This window comes from Monodon monoceros, unplaced genomic scaffold (assembly GCF_005190385.1).
Source record: "Monodon monoceros isolate NGI ecotype Baffin Bay Population unplaced genomic scaffold, NGI_Narwhal_1 Super_Scaffold_14, whole genome shotgun sequence".
In the NCBI taxonomy this organism is placed as follows: Eukaryota; Metazoa; Chordata; class Mammalia; order Artiodactyla; family Monodontidae; genus Monodon; species Monodon monoceros.
In genome coordinates, this window is record NW_021703770.1 from 65,982,656 (window position 1) to 66,000,417 (window position 17,762).

The 17,762-nt window shown below is 38.7% G+C and overlaps 1 protein-coding gene across 2 annotated transcripts in view; it reads left to right on the forward strand.

The window, feature by feature from the left end:
- LOC114895550 (25-hydroxycholesterol 7-alpha-hydroxylase) overlaps positions 1-7,843 on the forward strand; it is a 647,364-nt gene extending 639,521 nt beyond the window's left edge. The window contains exons 6-7 of one of the 2 annotated variants that reach the window (XM_029223055.1): positions 1-176; positions 7,388-7,675. In XM_029223055.1, the coding sequence (XP_029078888.1) occupies positions 1-176; positions 7,388-7,675 (464 nt within the window). Of the gene's footprint in view, positions 177-7,387 lie in introns of both variants that reach the window. The other variant, XM_029223054.1, reaches the window with a different exon arrangement.
- The last annotated feature ends 9,919 nt before the right edge of the window (positions 7,844-17,762 follow it).

The following is a 17,762-nucleotide window of genomic DNA, read 5'->3' on the forward strand; positions in this document are numbered from 1 at the left end:
AAAGCACCATTCTTGAGGTCTTGCGACTATGCTCCTTTTCTGGCATCTTTCGTGTCGTTCAAGAGGACTTGACACTACGCTTAGAGAGCCAGGACTGCTGTCTGCGAAAGGGAGACTTTGTAGGCATCTTTCCTCCCGTCTTACATTATGACCCTGAAATCTTTGAAGCTCCAGAGGTAAATAAACATCAAGCCGGTATTGCTCCCTCTTAGATACTGCACGCACATTCCTCTCCCTCGTGATCTCTTTTTCTCTTACCATCTTGTTCCAGAAAGAATTTGAGAGAACTTAATGACTCCTGTTTTTCCTTCCAATGGGAACATTTTCCTATTTACTGAAAGGTTTCCTTAAGGATCTCTCTTTCAAAGGTTTCACGATCTATAAAGAGAAATACAGCGATGAGACTAAACTCCAGTTCCCTCAAATGAAATGAACGTTGATACCTTGATGGACACTATTCACTTTAGGCCTAAATTAAGTTTTGCTTGCCAGAGAATTATTAAAACCCATGGAGGGCTAGCTATTGACAGGTGGCTTAGAGAATAAATAATGACTCTTCTGCTAAGTGTTTCCAGAGTGAGGTTGACTGTCCCAGAGTCAGATACCGTCCTTGCCAGCGTTAAGCTCATCTACTTTTTCACCTCTTACTAAAGGTATGTGCCCCTTCTTGATCAATTAGGATGGCATTATGAACTTGAGATTGTAAAGCTGCTGCTCACAGGTAAAGCTCTGAGGGTAATTGTGTCATCTCCTTGTATTTTTTTCTGAAGCTGGAGTTAATGAATATCAAAGACTGGAAATTAATCCACCTTGGCTCATCCCTTAATACCACTTCAGAGGTTCACCACCTGCATGCAAATTGAGCAGAGTCATCTTCTGTGCTTCTCAGGAAGTCACGTTGTTGCTGCAGTGGTTTTTGTATATAAAATGCCATTTTTCAAAGGGAAACTTCTGTGCTCTTTTTGAGCAGTTTAGAGCTGAACCACTTTTAAACCCCGTTTCTAAGATGTTTTTCAGCCAGGCTGGATTAAAATCTTGTTGAATTTTGGAAATTATTAAGAAAAGGACAGACTTCAAATACAATGAGATAATTAGCATTTATTTCATCAGCAAAGGCAAAATTGTTTAAGTGAGGGGAGAATGTACATATGGTTTCTGTGTATTTCAGAAGGGGTGTTATGTGAATAATGATAGCAGATCAGAATTAGGGTATTGGTGAGTGAATGAACATTTTTGCAGACAACAGGCTTCATCTCCATGTTTGTAAATATCAAAAAAAAAAAAGAAATTCCACACGGAACTAGGTGGTCAATAAGTAAAGCAAGTAAATAGCTAATATTTGAAAAATATTTTAAAATTTAAAAAATTTCATTTCTATCTACAATTTTCAATTTAATTTCTGCTTAGTATTTTTATTATGTGATTATCCTGCTAGTCATCGAGTTTATTATTCATGTCACAATAGTAAAATCAACATTAAAGTTATCAAAAAATAATAAATGTTTACCAACACTGTTGTTAAGGTCTTAGAGATCCTCCTGTTCTCTATCCCCAACTCTGCCGCCATGATGGAAAAGACCATGAGTTAGACTTTTAGGAATTTAAATATCAAAGGTAAACATTTGAAAGTGTGTCGATTTATACTTTTCCTGTGGCATGCTAAATATCAATGCCCAAACTTTACATAATAAATAGTAGTCAGACGGGTTTGCCTCATACTAAATCCGTGGGAAGAGCAAAATTGCAGTATTGTGAACTCTGACTTAGCATCGTTAGGGCAGCTCTAGCTTGAGTTGAAGAGCATTCTCTATTATTTACTAGACTTAACATTAGCCAACTATGCCTGACTAATGTTCAAATCAACTAGCTAATTTTTGCTATGGTATTGTTTCCTTGAAATTAGTTGCGGAATGCTCATAGTTATCGGCACAGAAAAAACATGGTATAGTTCAGAACCAATTTTATATGATTCGGCAAGGCCTTATGTAATCATTCATTCTGTAAACATTTACTGAGCACTTACCACTCTCAGGCTTATGGATTGATTCCTTTTGTTCTTAATAACTTAGGATGGCAATAAGTAGATGCTATAGATGCTCGTGTAAAAGATGCCCATCCCAAAACAATCATGCACTCACAGTAAGAAAAGAGAAGAAAGTTCTGGAAAATTCCATCCTTGGCCTTTGTCACGTACAGCACTATCCCAGGAGCTCATCCGAAGTTCATACTCCTCACTGCCTGACTTTTGTACCCTACAGATCTTGAATGAGAAGACCAGCCCTTAGATATAGAAAGTAGCCAATAGCTCTTAGGCTAAAATCATGAGAAAGACCAACTCCAGATATAAGTATAGTTATTCTCAGAGGACATGGAACCTGAGGTGCCTTAGTGGAACATTGGTTCCCCCCAACCCAATGAGGCATGGTTTCAGGATGTTCCAGCCCAAGAGACCCTAGAATATTTCATTCTAGAAACAGGTTATATCTTCCTTCACCCATCTCTCTATTGTTGAATGCCTCTCTTGTCCACGGAGAGACTCCAGGTGACTCCACAATAATCCCCTTTAATCACCTCTTCTTTGTCCCTGATTCCCACCTCATTCCTCAGAGAATCTGCCACTGCTCACTCTGTGGCCTGGGTGTACCTTTGTTATGGGGCACACCCCACGGTATTTTGCAATTACTTGTTTGCCTGTACGTCCATATACTGTAAGTTCCAGGAGGGGAGAGACCTTGTCCTTACCTTCTCTGAATTCTCAGTGCCTGTCATGCAGGAGAGTACCCATAGAAGGAAATAAATAGGAGGTGCTGAGATGGATGAAGGTTCTGAAAGTGAAAATATACTTCAGTTGAAATGTTAAATCACTACAGATATCGCACATTCAAGTGTGTACTGGGCCTAATTAGATCCAGTAGATGAGGTGGCTTGTGTGTAAATACAGCAATACTATCAGGAGTGGTAAGAACTCTGGTGAAAGGACAGCCCAGGAGGCATCTAAGGGAGACCATGTGACTGCTTTGGAACCAACCCTCAGTCCTTAACAAGCATGTAGACCTGATGTGACCAAGTCATTTTTATTATTTTTTTTAAACTTCAGATTTCTGGGTGAAGCTTGGAATTTTTAAATGTTTGGAGAAATTAAGTTTAAAACACAATGTAGGCTAAACAAAAAATGTTCGGGAACCTAATTGGGCCTATAAGCTACCAACACGTAAACTGTGTTAAGAATTATTCTTTTCCTGAATATGGGTTCCTTAGCTTATTGTAATGTTAGCCAGTCAGGTGGCACGTGCTGATGTGGAAAAGAAAATTGGCACGTAAATTAAAACAATGAGAGAGAGCAAAAGGAAACACCTGTTCCCAATTCTCTTTTCTTCTTTCTGTATCGGTCTAAATGCTACCCAAGAAAATCTAGATGATCTCTTAATTAACTAGGAATGGATACTTTTTAAAAATTTTATGAAGGCTTCTTCAAATTTGTCAGTTGTCAGCCAGAATTCTAGCCACTGGCTCTCAAGTAATCAGTAAATGGTGATGATTACTTTTCTGCCAAAATGCAGCATCCAAAAATAGAGCTATGGAGAAGACCAGATCTATTGGTTGGTTTTTCTATGGAGGTGCTGAGGTATAAAGGGCTGGGCCATAGGGAAGAAACAGCCAACATTTAAGATGGTAACGCATTACCTTAACCATATAGCCTCCTAAAGTAAGGACACAGGGAAACAACAAAGTAATTACAAAGCCTTTGACGTACCCCCAAGCCCCCGCCAAGGCTCTGAAGATGAAAAACCTTATTTCACCTCATGCAAGTCTGCCCAACCTACTTCTCGGAGGTGTAAGGATTATAAAGTTATAAATTTGAAAGCCCTTGAAAAAATTCTAAATCACTATAAAAATTGTTGTATCAACATTCTTTTGATTATTTCCACTATTATTAGAATATACTAGTCATGACAAATGTGGAAATACTCTCAATAATTTTTTGTCTGTCTCTCAAACTGGAATAGAGATTGTGCCATTTAGTACATTTCAAGGATACAAACATAAACTGAGCAACCACTGAGCAACCAAACTTCAATGCTGCACATACAGGAAGTGCTAAAAAAAAGCTGTTGAACTGAACTAAACATAAAATTTGGAGGACACAGATTAGGGTGGTACGCAGTGTTCCTCAGTCACTTATACCCAAAATTCTTCTCTATCCAGGAAATTGTATCATCTACCCAATCTTTATTTCTAGTGCTAAATATTATACCATTTTCTATTTGTAAACATTTTCTATTTGAATATTCATCTACTCTTCATTCTCTCCATCTTTATTTATTCATTCAATATCTCTGTTTTCTTCAAAAGTTTGAAGATTGCTTTTAAAATATACTTTATTGTCATGTATTTATTCACTAATTCAACAGACATATATGGAACCTCACTGTGCACAGCACTCTGGTGGGAATTTGAAAATATGGAGATAAATAAGGCAGTGTGACACCTCCCATCTCCTGGGATTTCTTGGCTTGCCATCTCCTGAGGGCTAGCTTCAGCCTGGTGACAGCATAGCTGCAGCCTTGCAGGCATCATATTCACATATAACCAGGTCTACAGGAGGAAGAGTGATGGACCATTTTGTCGTGTTTTTCTTTCTTCACAAGAAGGGAACTTCTCCCAGATGGCCCCATACACTCCTCCCCTGTAGCACCGAGAGACGGGTTCATACACCCTATCCTAAATCAGTGAGAGGCCAGAGCAATGTGATTACCACAATTGGTGCCTCGAGAGATCTCATGCAGAAGAAAGATGTTGAGGAACCACAACAGTCAGTAGAGGAGTGATGGGGAATTTCAGTGTCTCATGCTTTTCTCTTATGATTTCTCTATTCTTATCCATTGAATAATATTGCATTTAATTGACCCTTTTTAATCGTGAAGCACCCAGCTATTATGGTCACTGCAACATGACAAATCCTGTATTCAAGTTGTTCCAGATCAAAAATCAAAGCATCTTGAGCCTTCTAACTTTTTGTTCTATGTCACTGTGACCCCAGAATTTCTGGGGTGAGACTATTACACCCCTTCTTTTTTTCTAAAACCAGACTATATTCTTAGCAGCTGCCACAAGCCCTTCCTAAAATTGGCTCCTGCTTGGGTTCTCCATGTCCTGGCAACGGAAAACAAACTGAGCAGAAATTTTGACTCAAAAAGCTATTTATGCCCATATGCCCTTTGAGCTTAATGGTAGCCACAGAGCAAAAGAAGTTGGCCTTTTCCCTTCTTGTTTCATAATATAAACAACTAAATAGGAATTTCTATGATATTTATTGTGAGGAAATCGAATGGAAGGTGATGGAAAACTAGAGGAGTGACCTTACTGGTTGACTAGATGTTTGGGGGAATTGAACGTACGCTAACTGAACATGGCAGGGCTGGGAGAGCACTTCGGCATTCTTTGCTGGTCACTGTGACTTCTCAGCTGCCTATTCACGTGCACGAGGAAATATAGAAAAGCCATGACAGTCTCTGGTTTATTTATGATATCAGTACACTCTGAAGTCATACAAGCCAAGTTTTCCTTTTGCATGTTCTGGCTTAAACCATAGGACTGACCACAGGGAGAGCGTTTCAGAATAGAAAACCATTTCGTGGCACAATTGACATCAACTGGTTTGGCCTAGGGAAGGAGCTCTTGGGAAGAGCGCTGGTCTCCTCAGATGGGTCAGTAAGAAGGAGGAAGCACCTGTACTGAACCCAGGCAAGCAGGCTTGGGCCCCAGGAATGGAAAAAGATTTACTGGGAGAGAGTACCGTATAGCCATCCTATCTCCAGTAACAAAGTGGATGTCCACAGAGAATGTCCTTATCCTTACTACAAGGATGGACAGATACTTTTAGGTTAGCACTGGTTAGATCCTATCCAGATACATCCCAGAACTATCTGTGGGAAAATATATTTGCACTCTGTTGCAGATTAATTTTGCCATTATGATTTCATCAACTTGCAAGTTCAGGGGGTGGAATAGAAACCACACAAAATGTGTTCTCTAAGCTTGAATATTTATCAACATCAGTATCCTAGGTAATTGGGGATAAAACCAATACTTTTAAAGGAAATGATTTTGCTGACGTGAATACTGGCATTGAGTGAGAAAATCAGATCATCTGTGACAGATTCAGTATCTATACGTGAACTGTAGGGTTTTCGCTATAAACTAAATGCTTTCAGTCTGACCTGCTTCTTCGCCTTTGGCTTCATAGTTCATAGCAAAGCTGTGAGCTGAGCAGGTCTAATGCTAATGAGCACCGCGTACGGGAAAGACTTGGTCATTGTCATGCGTGCCATGTGCGTTAATGTAATCAATGGTTTAATTCGCCATGGGCTAAAATAAGGTCCTTCAGTGTCCTCTCAGAGACTCACACGAGAGTAAATTAAGATGGAGGACCCAACACCCTCCATAAACCAGTCCCGTAATTTTCTGGAACAAGTACTATAACTTACTTGTGAAAACATCTCAGAAACCAAGAGAGTTAACCCAAAGAACACTCATTCTAAATAGAGCTGTCATAGGAGAAAGTCGATACAACATCAAAACACAAGCCAGACCGATTTTGTGGCTTAGTTCTTCTCTAGTGCCTAATGTGAATCTTATTATTTAATATCTATTTCATCCCAACACTAAATCCTAAACTCATCCTTCTCATCCATCAGTAGCTGATGGGAAGGGATAGAGAAGGGCACACGAGGGATCCTCAGGTAGGCAGCCTCTGGGGCCAGTAGGATTCACTGTCCGTGAACCATGGTAGCTCTGCAGGAGCCCTTCCCTCTACCCAACATTGGTATTTCAAGTGCCCGTATGTGGAGACCCACCTTAGAGAACAAAAACAGAAATACTGCCTCTATACTTAGGAAACTCAGCGTAGGAGAGAAATGTGAAGAAAAGTCATATAGAAAAGTTTGTACTTGTTTGATATGGGAGAAGTAATTTTCTAATAACACTGGGGTTTTTTGAAAGTTCATACATGATTTGCACTTAGTTAAGTTTTACTTCCTGGTGTTTGCTGGGTTAAAAGAAGCCTTTTAAGATGGGCAGGGAGGGGCTTCCCTGGTGGCGCAGTGGTTGAGGGTCCACCTGCCGATGCAGGGGACACGGGTTCGTGCCCCGGTCCGGGAAGATCCCACATGCCGCGGAGCAGCTGGGCCCGTGAACCATGGCCGCTGAGCCTGTGAGTCCGGGGCCTGTGCTCCGCAACGGGAGAGGCCACAACAGTGAGAGGCCTGTGTAACGCAAAAAAAAAAAAAAAAAAAGATGGGCAGGGAGAGCTGGCAACTGTGTGAACCTGAACTCAAACTATTTCATGGAAATTTTTGATTTTAACACTCTGTTTTCTTCTTTACAGGAGTTTAGATTTGATCGTTTTACAGAAAGTGGTAAGAAGAAAACCACCTTTTTTAAAAGAGGGAAAAAGTTGAAGTATTACCACATGCCATTTGGATTTGGAGTCAGCAAATGTCCAGGCCGATTTTTGGCAATAGTTGAGATAAAGCAATTGTTGGTTGTATTTTTAACTTATTTTGATTCAGAAATAATTGATGATAAGCCCTTAGAACTAAACTACAACCGCTTTTTGTTTGGTATTCAGTATCCAGACTCTGATGTTTTATTTAGGTACAAAGTAAAATCTTAAAGAAGCTAAAAGGAAAGAAAAGAAATCTTTCAAAGCTAACCTAAATGTCCTTAGCTCATCTATTTGTTTTTAATTTCTTCAAATGTAATTGCTTTGTTTGTTTTAAAAGTGCCAATTTCTGTTTGATCTGAGATCAGTCCAGCCTGTACTTTGTCACAAAACCCATCAAAAAAAAGAAAGAAAGAAAGAAACTGCATGGTGGCATGAAATTGACATCAAAATCAACATAATGATTAACTTAAAGTAGCTTTTTTAAAGTTTCTTCATACATATTGTGATTTGCAAGTGTCATAGTAAATGTGCCTTCACAGCAATAGATTTGACACTGTGGGATTTTTTTAAAGTCACAAATTCTTCTCTAATATGTAAGAATACACTTTATGTACTAATGGAAATTTGTGCTGGAAATGGACACAGTCTAACAAATTCCAAGTTCTCAGAGAAGAAGGAAATTAAATTTCCATGAGATACACTGGATGAAAATGTTCCCTTCAAGTATAATATCAATAATATCTATATTGCCAGGGTACGTTTGCATTAAATGAGTTTTGCAGTAGATTAAATGCTTCAACTTCACTTCAATATTTAATCATCCATAAATGTTCTTTATTACTTTGTATACTGTGGCTCCATAGAACAAAATTTCTTGTTATATAAGGCCACTCATGTTCAAGTGAGACACTGATAAGATTTATCAGTGTAAGAACACACAAAAACCTATTATATATTCAGCAATTGCCCTAGACATTAGTATTAGGTTTATTGTAGGAGTAAATATTGAGCTCAGTACAGGGCTGATTGTAGCATTTGACTCCAGTGTAAACTATAAGGGTTATGCCAGTATTGGAATTAACTTTCCTAAATGTTTCCATTTACACCAACTGAGAAATTAGATAGCAGTATTTGTTCTTGACGCCTCACCTCTTGGACTTGGAGTTTATTTGTATTATTTGAATTACAGCATTATGTAATACAGTATAATTCCATATGCCACAATGCAGCATAGTATGGAGGATTCAAAGATTGCTAGTATCAGATTGCCAAGTGATCGTCTGGCATCCTACCTAACTGCTGAGGCCGTATATAAACAGGCAAAGCAGGTAATTAAACCCAGTTAATTCATGCTGCATTCTTTGGAACTTCTGATATTTTGGAAATGTGCTATTGTTTTTGAAAAGGAAATTGATTTTAAAAATAACAGTATAAAATACTTAACCATACTTAGTAACGAAATAGATTTTCTAGCATTTATTTTCTCCTTCCTGAAGTCCATACTCTAAGTGCACCTTAGTGAAGGTCTACCGGTCTAAACTTTGTTTTTGCCGGATTGAAGATGTTTTCCTTTTTGCCCTCATTCCTGAAAGGTGATTTCGCTAGATGCACAAGTCTAGATTGACAGTGATTTCCTCACAGGGCTTTGAGGATATCTCATGTTCTGAAGAGGTTAGCCTTTATTCGGTTTAATTATTCAGTAGGTAGTCTGCCTCTTGGACAGCTTTAACGTGCTCTCCTTGTCTTTGATGTTCTTAGTTTGTTTATCATGCTTGCATGTCATGGTGTCTTTCATGAAGTGTAGAATGTTCACAATCATTATCTCTTTGAGTATTTCCTCCCTCAGGCTCTGTATCTCTCTCTGTACTCCATGCTGTTTGACTTTTTTGCCTCGTATTTTCCACCTCTAATTTACATTCTCGGTAATTTCTTTGGATCTTTAGATTTCTCTGCCAGTTTATTCTACTCTTTAACCCATCCATCGAGTTTGTTTCTTCCTTCTTTTTATTTTAACCTCAGGTTCATAGGACTGAGTGATCACATGCCTTATGCCCCTTAGTTCATGGTACACAATTATAATTGGCCCAAACAAGGCCCTCTGGCTTTATTTACTCATTCTATTTTATCGCTAATGGCCACCATTATACCCCTCCACATCAGAGGCAAATAGTCTGTGTTTGGTGTGTATCTTTTTATTTGTATGTGTTTTTATAAAACATATGTTATTATCTTGGGTGCATATGTGTTTAATTTTCATAAATGTATATTCTATAAATCATTATTCTTCTTAATGTTTAACTACACTCTATATTTTTAAAGATATATCCATATTACTTTATGTATATTTAATCTGTTGCTTCTAACTGCTGTATAGTAACCCATAATGTGCACCCACCATGTTTTAATGCTCTATTTACCCAGTGTTGGAAACTGTGTTGGTGGGACAGTTAATTTGGGGGGAGAGGCCAAAGGAGAACCTAGACGTCCTCCCACAACTGTGTGCTCCACCCTCCACCCTGAGCTGCAAACCCTGTCATCAGCAGCCTCACCACACGCGCACATACACACGCGCGCTCGCACACACGCACGCGCACTCACACACGTGTGCGCAGATGCGTGCACACACGCACACACATGCACGCACACACGCGTGCACAGGCGCGCGTGCGCACATGGACGCGTGCGCACGCCCACATGCACGCACACACACACTGACGCGTGCACACGCCCACATGCACGCGCGCACATGCACGCACACATGCGTGCCCACACACACACACAGGCCGTGTCAGCCTTCATTCTCTGAGATGTTCCAGACTTGTGTTCCATTCTGTACCTGGTATTTCCACATCATCAGTGTTTTGTGGGTCTGATTCTGTAGTTTGCTTTTCTTTTAACTCTGCCTCAAGATGGCTTGTTTACTGGGCCCATGTTCCTTGGAATTTTATCTCTGGACATTTTTTTAAGACCTGAGTTTAAAGTTCACACCTCCAGAGAGAATTTGCGTTTGCTTTTGTCTGACTGCTGGTGTTACTATCAACTTCAGATCACTTTACATTTTCAACTTGAGTATTTTGAAAGGGGATTGGGAACAACATAGATAGTGTGGGTTCTAGCCCTAAATCAGCCAGACTGCAACCCTATGAGTAGGAATAGACAGGAGAGACTTTCTGGGTTTTTTTTCCCCTTTACCCAAAGTCAAGGCTGAGACAGGCAAGTATACCCACAGTCCTTCTCTGTGGAGCAAGGTTTCTTTCTAAGTCACTTACTGAGGGTGCTGTCTCTGCAAATTCTTGGCTTTGTGTACAGGTCTTGTATTACACGCGCACACACACACACACACACAAACACACACGCCCCGCTTGGGCCCCAAGCTTTATCTTCTGCCTGCCACAAAGTATAGCCCATTCGTTTTGCACTAGGACATCTATTCCACCATGTTGCCTGAAGTGGAAGCTTCCAGATTCTTAAATTCATCTTAATAGCACACTTTTGTGCTGCTACAGCAGAGGGAGCACAGAAAAGTATTCCATTCTAATTTCTGCTTAATTTATAGCGAAAGGAATTTAGAGTAGAAGTATTATGTAAAATATTACATAAAAGCAATGGGTGGTAGAACCAAAACAAGAGAGTCTTGTGACAGGCTTAAATCTGGTAATTAAAGATTGTTTATAAATAGAATAAATGTCATGGAGAAATAAGTTAAAAGACATGGATTCTAGCTATGACATAACTGGTTTGTTTTCATCAACAAGTCACTTTGCCTCTCAGTGCTTCAGTTTCCATATTTGCAAAATAAAAATATTAAGGCCTTTTGACACCAGGGTTCATTATGAGGATTGAACACAGTAAGATGTGCAAACTTACTTTGAAAAGTGTAATGCAATATACAAACTTAAAGTTGTAAAAGTGATACTTTGACAGTGTTGTGCCTTTTAAAAACTGTTCTTTTGTATTTGTTAAAGGGAACCATTTTTTGTCATTAGTTAATTCATTATTCATTTATTCAGTCAAACACTTATTGAGCATTTCCTCTATCCGAGATGTGGTGCTATGCACTGGATTACCCTTCTTCAAGAACACATAATTTATTAGAGAACACAATACATACCCAACTAATTTATTATAAATGTAGTTGTAATAAATCATCTCCTTAAAACTATTTTAAAATTCTGATTCATCACCAGTTCTAACGAAACTTCCATCACTCATTCCAAATTAGTGTTCTCTAATGAGAAATTACTGTGAGCCTAATTACATACAATAAAACATATACATCAAGTATTGTGATTATATGTTAAAAATAACGAAAACCAAATAAAATCATTGAGGCTTCAGAATTTTTTAAAAGCTGTATTTTACATATAGTAAAAATTCATCTTTTCATTTTTAAGCCTCTTCTAAATTTCAGATGAAAGAAAATGAATAACTAAAAATATTATTTTATATCAATGACCAACAGTAATGAAGCATTCAGTTAGCAAACGCTAAATGCTCTGAAGATATTCAGGGAAAAGCTATTTATCACTGAGTAAGGAATGCTGATAAGCAACCTATTCGGGGACTTTTATCTGCCTTGTTTGGCTTTCTTGACTTACTTCATTATATTTTCTCCATTTTCTCATTAACTTTTGGGTCACAAGTGTGAGGCAGAGGAGCTTCTATACTCAAAGTTTGCATGATTCTGTTTATTTTCTCATGAAAAATAATTTGGGTAGCATTTCCTGTAAGCTACTTCTTCAAATTTAACCATGGAATCTTAAAAACAATTTCAAAGATCAAAGCACAAAAACTATCTAGACTTTGATCTTCGTATAAAACAATGTCAATAATTATAAAACAAGAATTATAGGCCCTGAGAATGTACACTGCTTTAATCTATTAAATTTGCCAATATTGCAAACCATTATGTACTTGAGCTGCATTATTAGGTATTCATATTCACATACTCAATTAGGAAAAAGTTAGCAAGCCAAGATTAAGTTCCCTGTAGCATTATTTTAAATTACAGTGGATGATCACATAAAGCTCTCTAATGTTTCTCTAAAGCAATTATTACTTAGTCTACTTCAGATTGTTAATCTAAATCAGTGATCATTGACGATGGAACTTTTTTGCTTAAATGTTTACTTTGTTTATAATATCTTGAGTAAGATAAATTTAATTTGTGAAAATCTCTCCTGAACAATTTTTTAAAGGAGGTAATTTGGCAATACTTACCTTTTAAAATATTTTTTAAGCAGAGGAGTGCTGTATATTAAAAAAAAATTGTCCTGAATGTTTGTTTAATACTCTTTTGATTTTAAAATGGTATATAGGTGGATTTATGAGGAAGCAGATTATCTTGAAAAGTCCTTAGGTAAGAAATGCAAGTGCTTTGTAACTCAATTAATGTTTTTTAAATTTACAACAAGCCAATAAATTAACTTTTAAAGCACAAGTGAATGACTGTGTCCCCTTATTTCCCTACTAGGAGCATGTTGGGTGACAGAAGATTTGATTACAAATAGTAAATTATTTGGGAAATAATTTTGCTGTCTGAAGATCCCCAAATCCCCATCTCCCCCTGACACATACATATACATATATTTTTATTTTCTCATACTTTCGATAAAAGTACTTAATTGTTATATTCAGAATATGTTTCAATGTATTTTCACTTATTTATGTGGGAAATAAAAACAGATCCAAGTAATATCAGTGACTAATAAGTTTTGAAACAAGTTTATTTTAACCAGGCTGACCTTGCTAGGCTGTAGTTCTTAATAATAGCTATTATTCTGTGGAGAGATGTATAAGAACAACAAGAATGGGAGAGAGATTCCATTTCTTTCCACATAAGAGAGATGTGGTCTTCGTCTTCTGCAGATCACTTTACCACAGATAATGAATGAGGCTGAGTAATATTTGGACACTATTCTGTGTATTCATAGAGCTGAAATGCAAGCTGTAAATAAAACATAACACAGAACATGCTGTTGGTGAAGTGTGGCTTCTTCAGTAACTGTACATACAGCATTTTACTGGGACACTTAGCTTTTCTAAGGAACACTCCATTAATGTTTTAAAGATCGCGCTAGACTCAAAGTGTTCCTGTTCATTTGAACTAGGCAGTTCAGTATTGCTGAACACTTAGTGTAAATTATGTCATTAAATGGACAATCTATGAAATAATTATCTTTGCATTCAATTTTACTCTAAAAAACACTGAGTAAACAATAATTTTGCAGAACTGTCTGGCATTATCCATGGTCATGTGAGTAATAATGTGCATTTTCTATTGAGGATATAGTTGAATAGAAAAAAAATAGTGGCTATGCTGGTAATTTTAAGTGTGTTTGATATAGTTTTTGTTAATTTTTTGAGGTATAGTTTATGTTCTTAATTCCTAAATGTATTCATTTTTATAAGGAGAGACATGATATACTCCAGACTACCTAGAAAGTAAATTTAGAGATAGACTTATGAGGTATTTCACTTCCCTTACAACTTACAAGTTTTGTGCTTATAGGAGAAACTAGGGCAATAGAAGTAACAGGTAAATGTAGTAATACCTAATGATTTATCGTTGAGTCAAATTAAAACACTTATAAAGCACATATTAGCTGGAGATTCTTATTTGTTTGCCAGAGAACATTTATTTCATGTAACTTTTATTTCTAAGAACTAACCGTTAAAGTTAACATATATGTCATTATTACCTGACAACCCACATTTTTAAGTAAGTGATTTTGTCTTTCATGTTCAAATTACTGTTTAAATGAAGTATACTTTCACTCTATAACTTCTAAGAACTGGCCAGTATATTTAAAATTTTATAAATGCCTTTGTTTTATACTTTAAATGGAATAGTTTTTAAAGTATTTGAAATCACTTTTGAATTTTTTTAATCTAGAAGCATACAGGAAGTAGTACTTTCTCCATGTTTTAAAGTTCAGTATTTTTTTAACTTTATTTTAAACTAATTTTAGACTTACAAGAAAAGCTATAAAAATAGTATTCATTTTTAAAGAAGAAAGTCCTCAGACTAAACAATGCTTGTCAAAAGTTAAACTGAACAGTGATCATAGGACTTAGCCAGTTGCAGATCTTAGTTAATCCTTGACCTTTGGAGATGTTTATCCACAATAACTACCCAATAGGGCAACACACAAGAAGTAACACCTGAGTGGCAGAGATAATTTGCGTGTGTTCCACCCAGATCCTCCATAGTCCAAATCAGTATTTTGTTTTCATAAAAACACAATTTTCTAAGTTTTAAAAAGGCTTACTTTGTTGAATAATTCCAGATTTTACTTAATTACACTCTTTTGAGAAATCTACACTTTAAAGATATATATGCCTGATGCTTCTGTAAAAGAAAATTAAGTTATTCCCTGCCCCTGCGCCCTGATACATTCATAGATTTAATAGATAGATTTCCTTTCCTCTTTCATGGCTTTTCATGTTTCTGTGGAGGCCTGGTTAAGAAAATCTTTTTCTGTTTTTTTTTTTCATGGAAGTCTCAAATGGAGGGGACAGGCTCAGCTTAGCATCTGAATTTTGACCACAGCTCTGCAGAAAGAGACTGTGCATGGCAAATGTAGCTGCACTTGCTTCAACAGACAGTGCATGATTTAATGTTTTAACCAGTTGGGTACATAATCTGACCCTCTCACATAATAAGAAATTATTTGTCTTCCATTTTCAGAGAGGAGATAAGGATATTTGACACAAATCCTTACACCAAGTTCTTCAGTAATTACCAGAGCAGAGTAAATGCATAAAATGAGGTTAGGCCATGAAGCATTTTTATGTTTAAAACTAAATTCTCATCTCTAAACATCCCTATTAACATAGCAGATTTGAGTGGCAACCATCCTCCTAATAAAATATGAAATCTTTAAGATTGGGAAGCATTGGTAAATAATGGGTCCTTTAAATATCCCTGAACTTTATTCTAAAACTTGTAAAGAGAAATAATAATTGCTTTATATAAACCACTGATACCATTTGAGCATTTGATCAAGATGTTCATTTATGGTTAGTTAGCAGTTTATGGTTGTCATTAGTTTTTCAGTTTGGGCCACATTAGAAATCTATTTTTCTTTTTTCTTTTAATCTGAGACAATTATATAAAGATATGGTTATGTTTTATCTAGAATGCATCATTCTAGTATCACATTTCAAATTATTCACAGATCGTAGTTCTTATATGTGCATATATGAATTTAAAAATACAGCAATAAAGTGCTTGAAACAGATCATAAATTTGCTTCATCTTTTATTGCATCTCTGAATCAGGTTGAGAAGACAAGGGCAACTATGGTCTTTGGGAAAGAATTAACTCTTTCCCAAGCTGGGAAGGAAAACGATATCACCTTGTGACTAATAAAAGCCAACTCCCCATCTGAGCATCCTGGTGACTTCTAAGATAGGCTTGTCCATGATATATTGGGGGCTGGAGGGCTGGTAACCACAAAACCCTCTTTCCCTTTGCAGTCTAACCTTCCCAGCCCAGTAATTTCTCTTCCAGAGCTCTCTAATCTGTATTTCTATATCGTCGGAATTCGGGAACACAAGGGAGAGGAAAGAAAGAAAAGTCCCACAGGCACATGCACACGCACTCAGGGGGACCTGATAGTTCTGCAATAGTCCACAGTCTCCTGGATTATGTTAAGACGAGTCATTTAGAAAAAGTGATAGAATTTAACCAAAATCGAGCCTCAAGGAAAGCGAGCACACTTTCTTTGCCTTGCTAGGAAGCGATGAGCTCTTTGGGGCTTAAAATTGGGACGCCTTCACAGAATTCCCGGGATTGGCTCGGCTGCGGGGTGCTTTTTACAAGCCTGTCATCTGCAGGTGAACTCTCCAGGCCACGGGGGTCAGGGGACAACCCCATCCTAGTGCCTCCCCTCGAAAGACAGTTTGAGGCAGAGCCCCCGAAGTTCGCGTTCTGTCCCTAGGCACTTAGAGGTTGAAGGGCCTTGCGCCCTGCAGAAGGGGCCCAGGACGTCAGTGCAGGGGACGGACCAGGAGAAGGGGTGCTCTGCGGCTGCGGATCCCGAGTCCCTCCCGGGGCGCAGCCTGAGCAAAGCAGCGCGGTGGGCACTCGTGTTGTGGACGTCGTTCTGTCTGCAACCCTGGGCTGGCAGGATGGCCTGTGGGAAAAGCCGCCTCCTCCTTCCTCCTGCCCTCCCGGGTCCCAGCACAAACACTGGCCCTGGCCCTGGGGCGAAACAGACACCTGGCTATTTTGCACAGTCTACAGAACCCTGGTTCTTGTAAACATTCATCAACCGATTCGAAGAGCCAGAGAGATCCGGCGGGGAGAGGAAAAGACTCTTACCCTGAGAATTGTTTTTACCCTTAAGTTGCTGTCTCCTGGTTTTCCCTCCCGTTTCCTTCGACTGTGCCCAATGTCTGATGTAAAAGGCCAGCTTTAAATCAACCCGCAGCTCATTGGCTTGGCGGATCCAGGGGCATCCAAGTTATAAGCGCCAACGCAGACCTTGAAGGAGACGGGCTCATGTATTTTGCCCACACAACAAAAAATGTTAATTGATGTAAAGTTGCTTGGCATGTGATTAATTCAGCCTGACCTGCATTTTAATTAAAAGAATACTTCTCTTTCTGACGTTTGTTTTGCAATTTAATTCTGTTTAGAGGCAGCACTGTATAGTGGGCCCTCCCCATCCCTCACTTCCCCATTGAATCGCATTTTCATGAAAGCTTTTACCAAGGAGCCTCTCCCGACCAGGATTCATCACCTCCCTCCTTCCACCGGCACACGTTCGGGTCTCCGCTCTGCCGCTCTGCCCGGCAGAGCCGCCACTGTGTGCTGCGAGCCGGGAAGTGAACTCTCATCATTATTTTTCAAAGTCTGGGAAGTGTATTATCCTTTTTCCTAGTGGTAATTAGTTACCATAGCATCTAATACGTAAATGTGCCCAGAGCACACCATTAACAGTTAAACGGAGGATTCAATTTAACACATGATTATATCTTTCATAAGTCATTACATTGGAAAAGTCAATGCCACTCTTGCTGGAGCAATCTCAGGGTCCCGGGCGCGTAGAAAGGTTGGGTTTCGGCATCCGGGCCGTGAGCGCGGAGACAGGAACCCTGTGGAGCCTTGGCCCTCCCTAGAGAGCTGTTGGCAGGAAGGATGGGTGCCGGGTGCCATAGGAGGGAGCGGAATTTAAGCTCAACACAGGGTCTTGGAGGGGATGCCCAGCTACTGAGAGTGGAGAGCGCATTGCTGAGCGCGCGCTCACGCACGCGCGCGCGCGCGCGCACACACACACACACACACACACACACACACACACACACA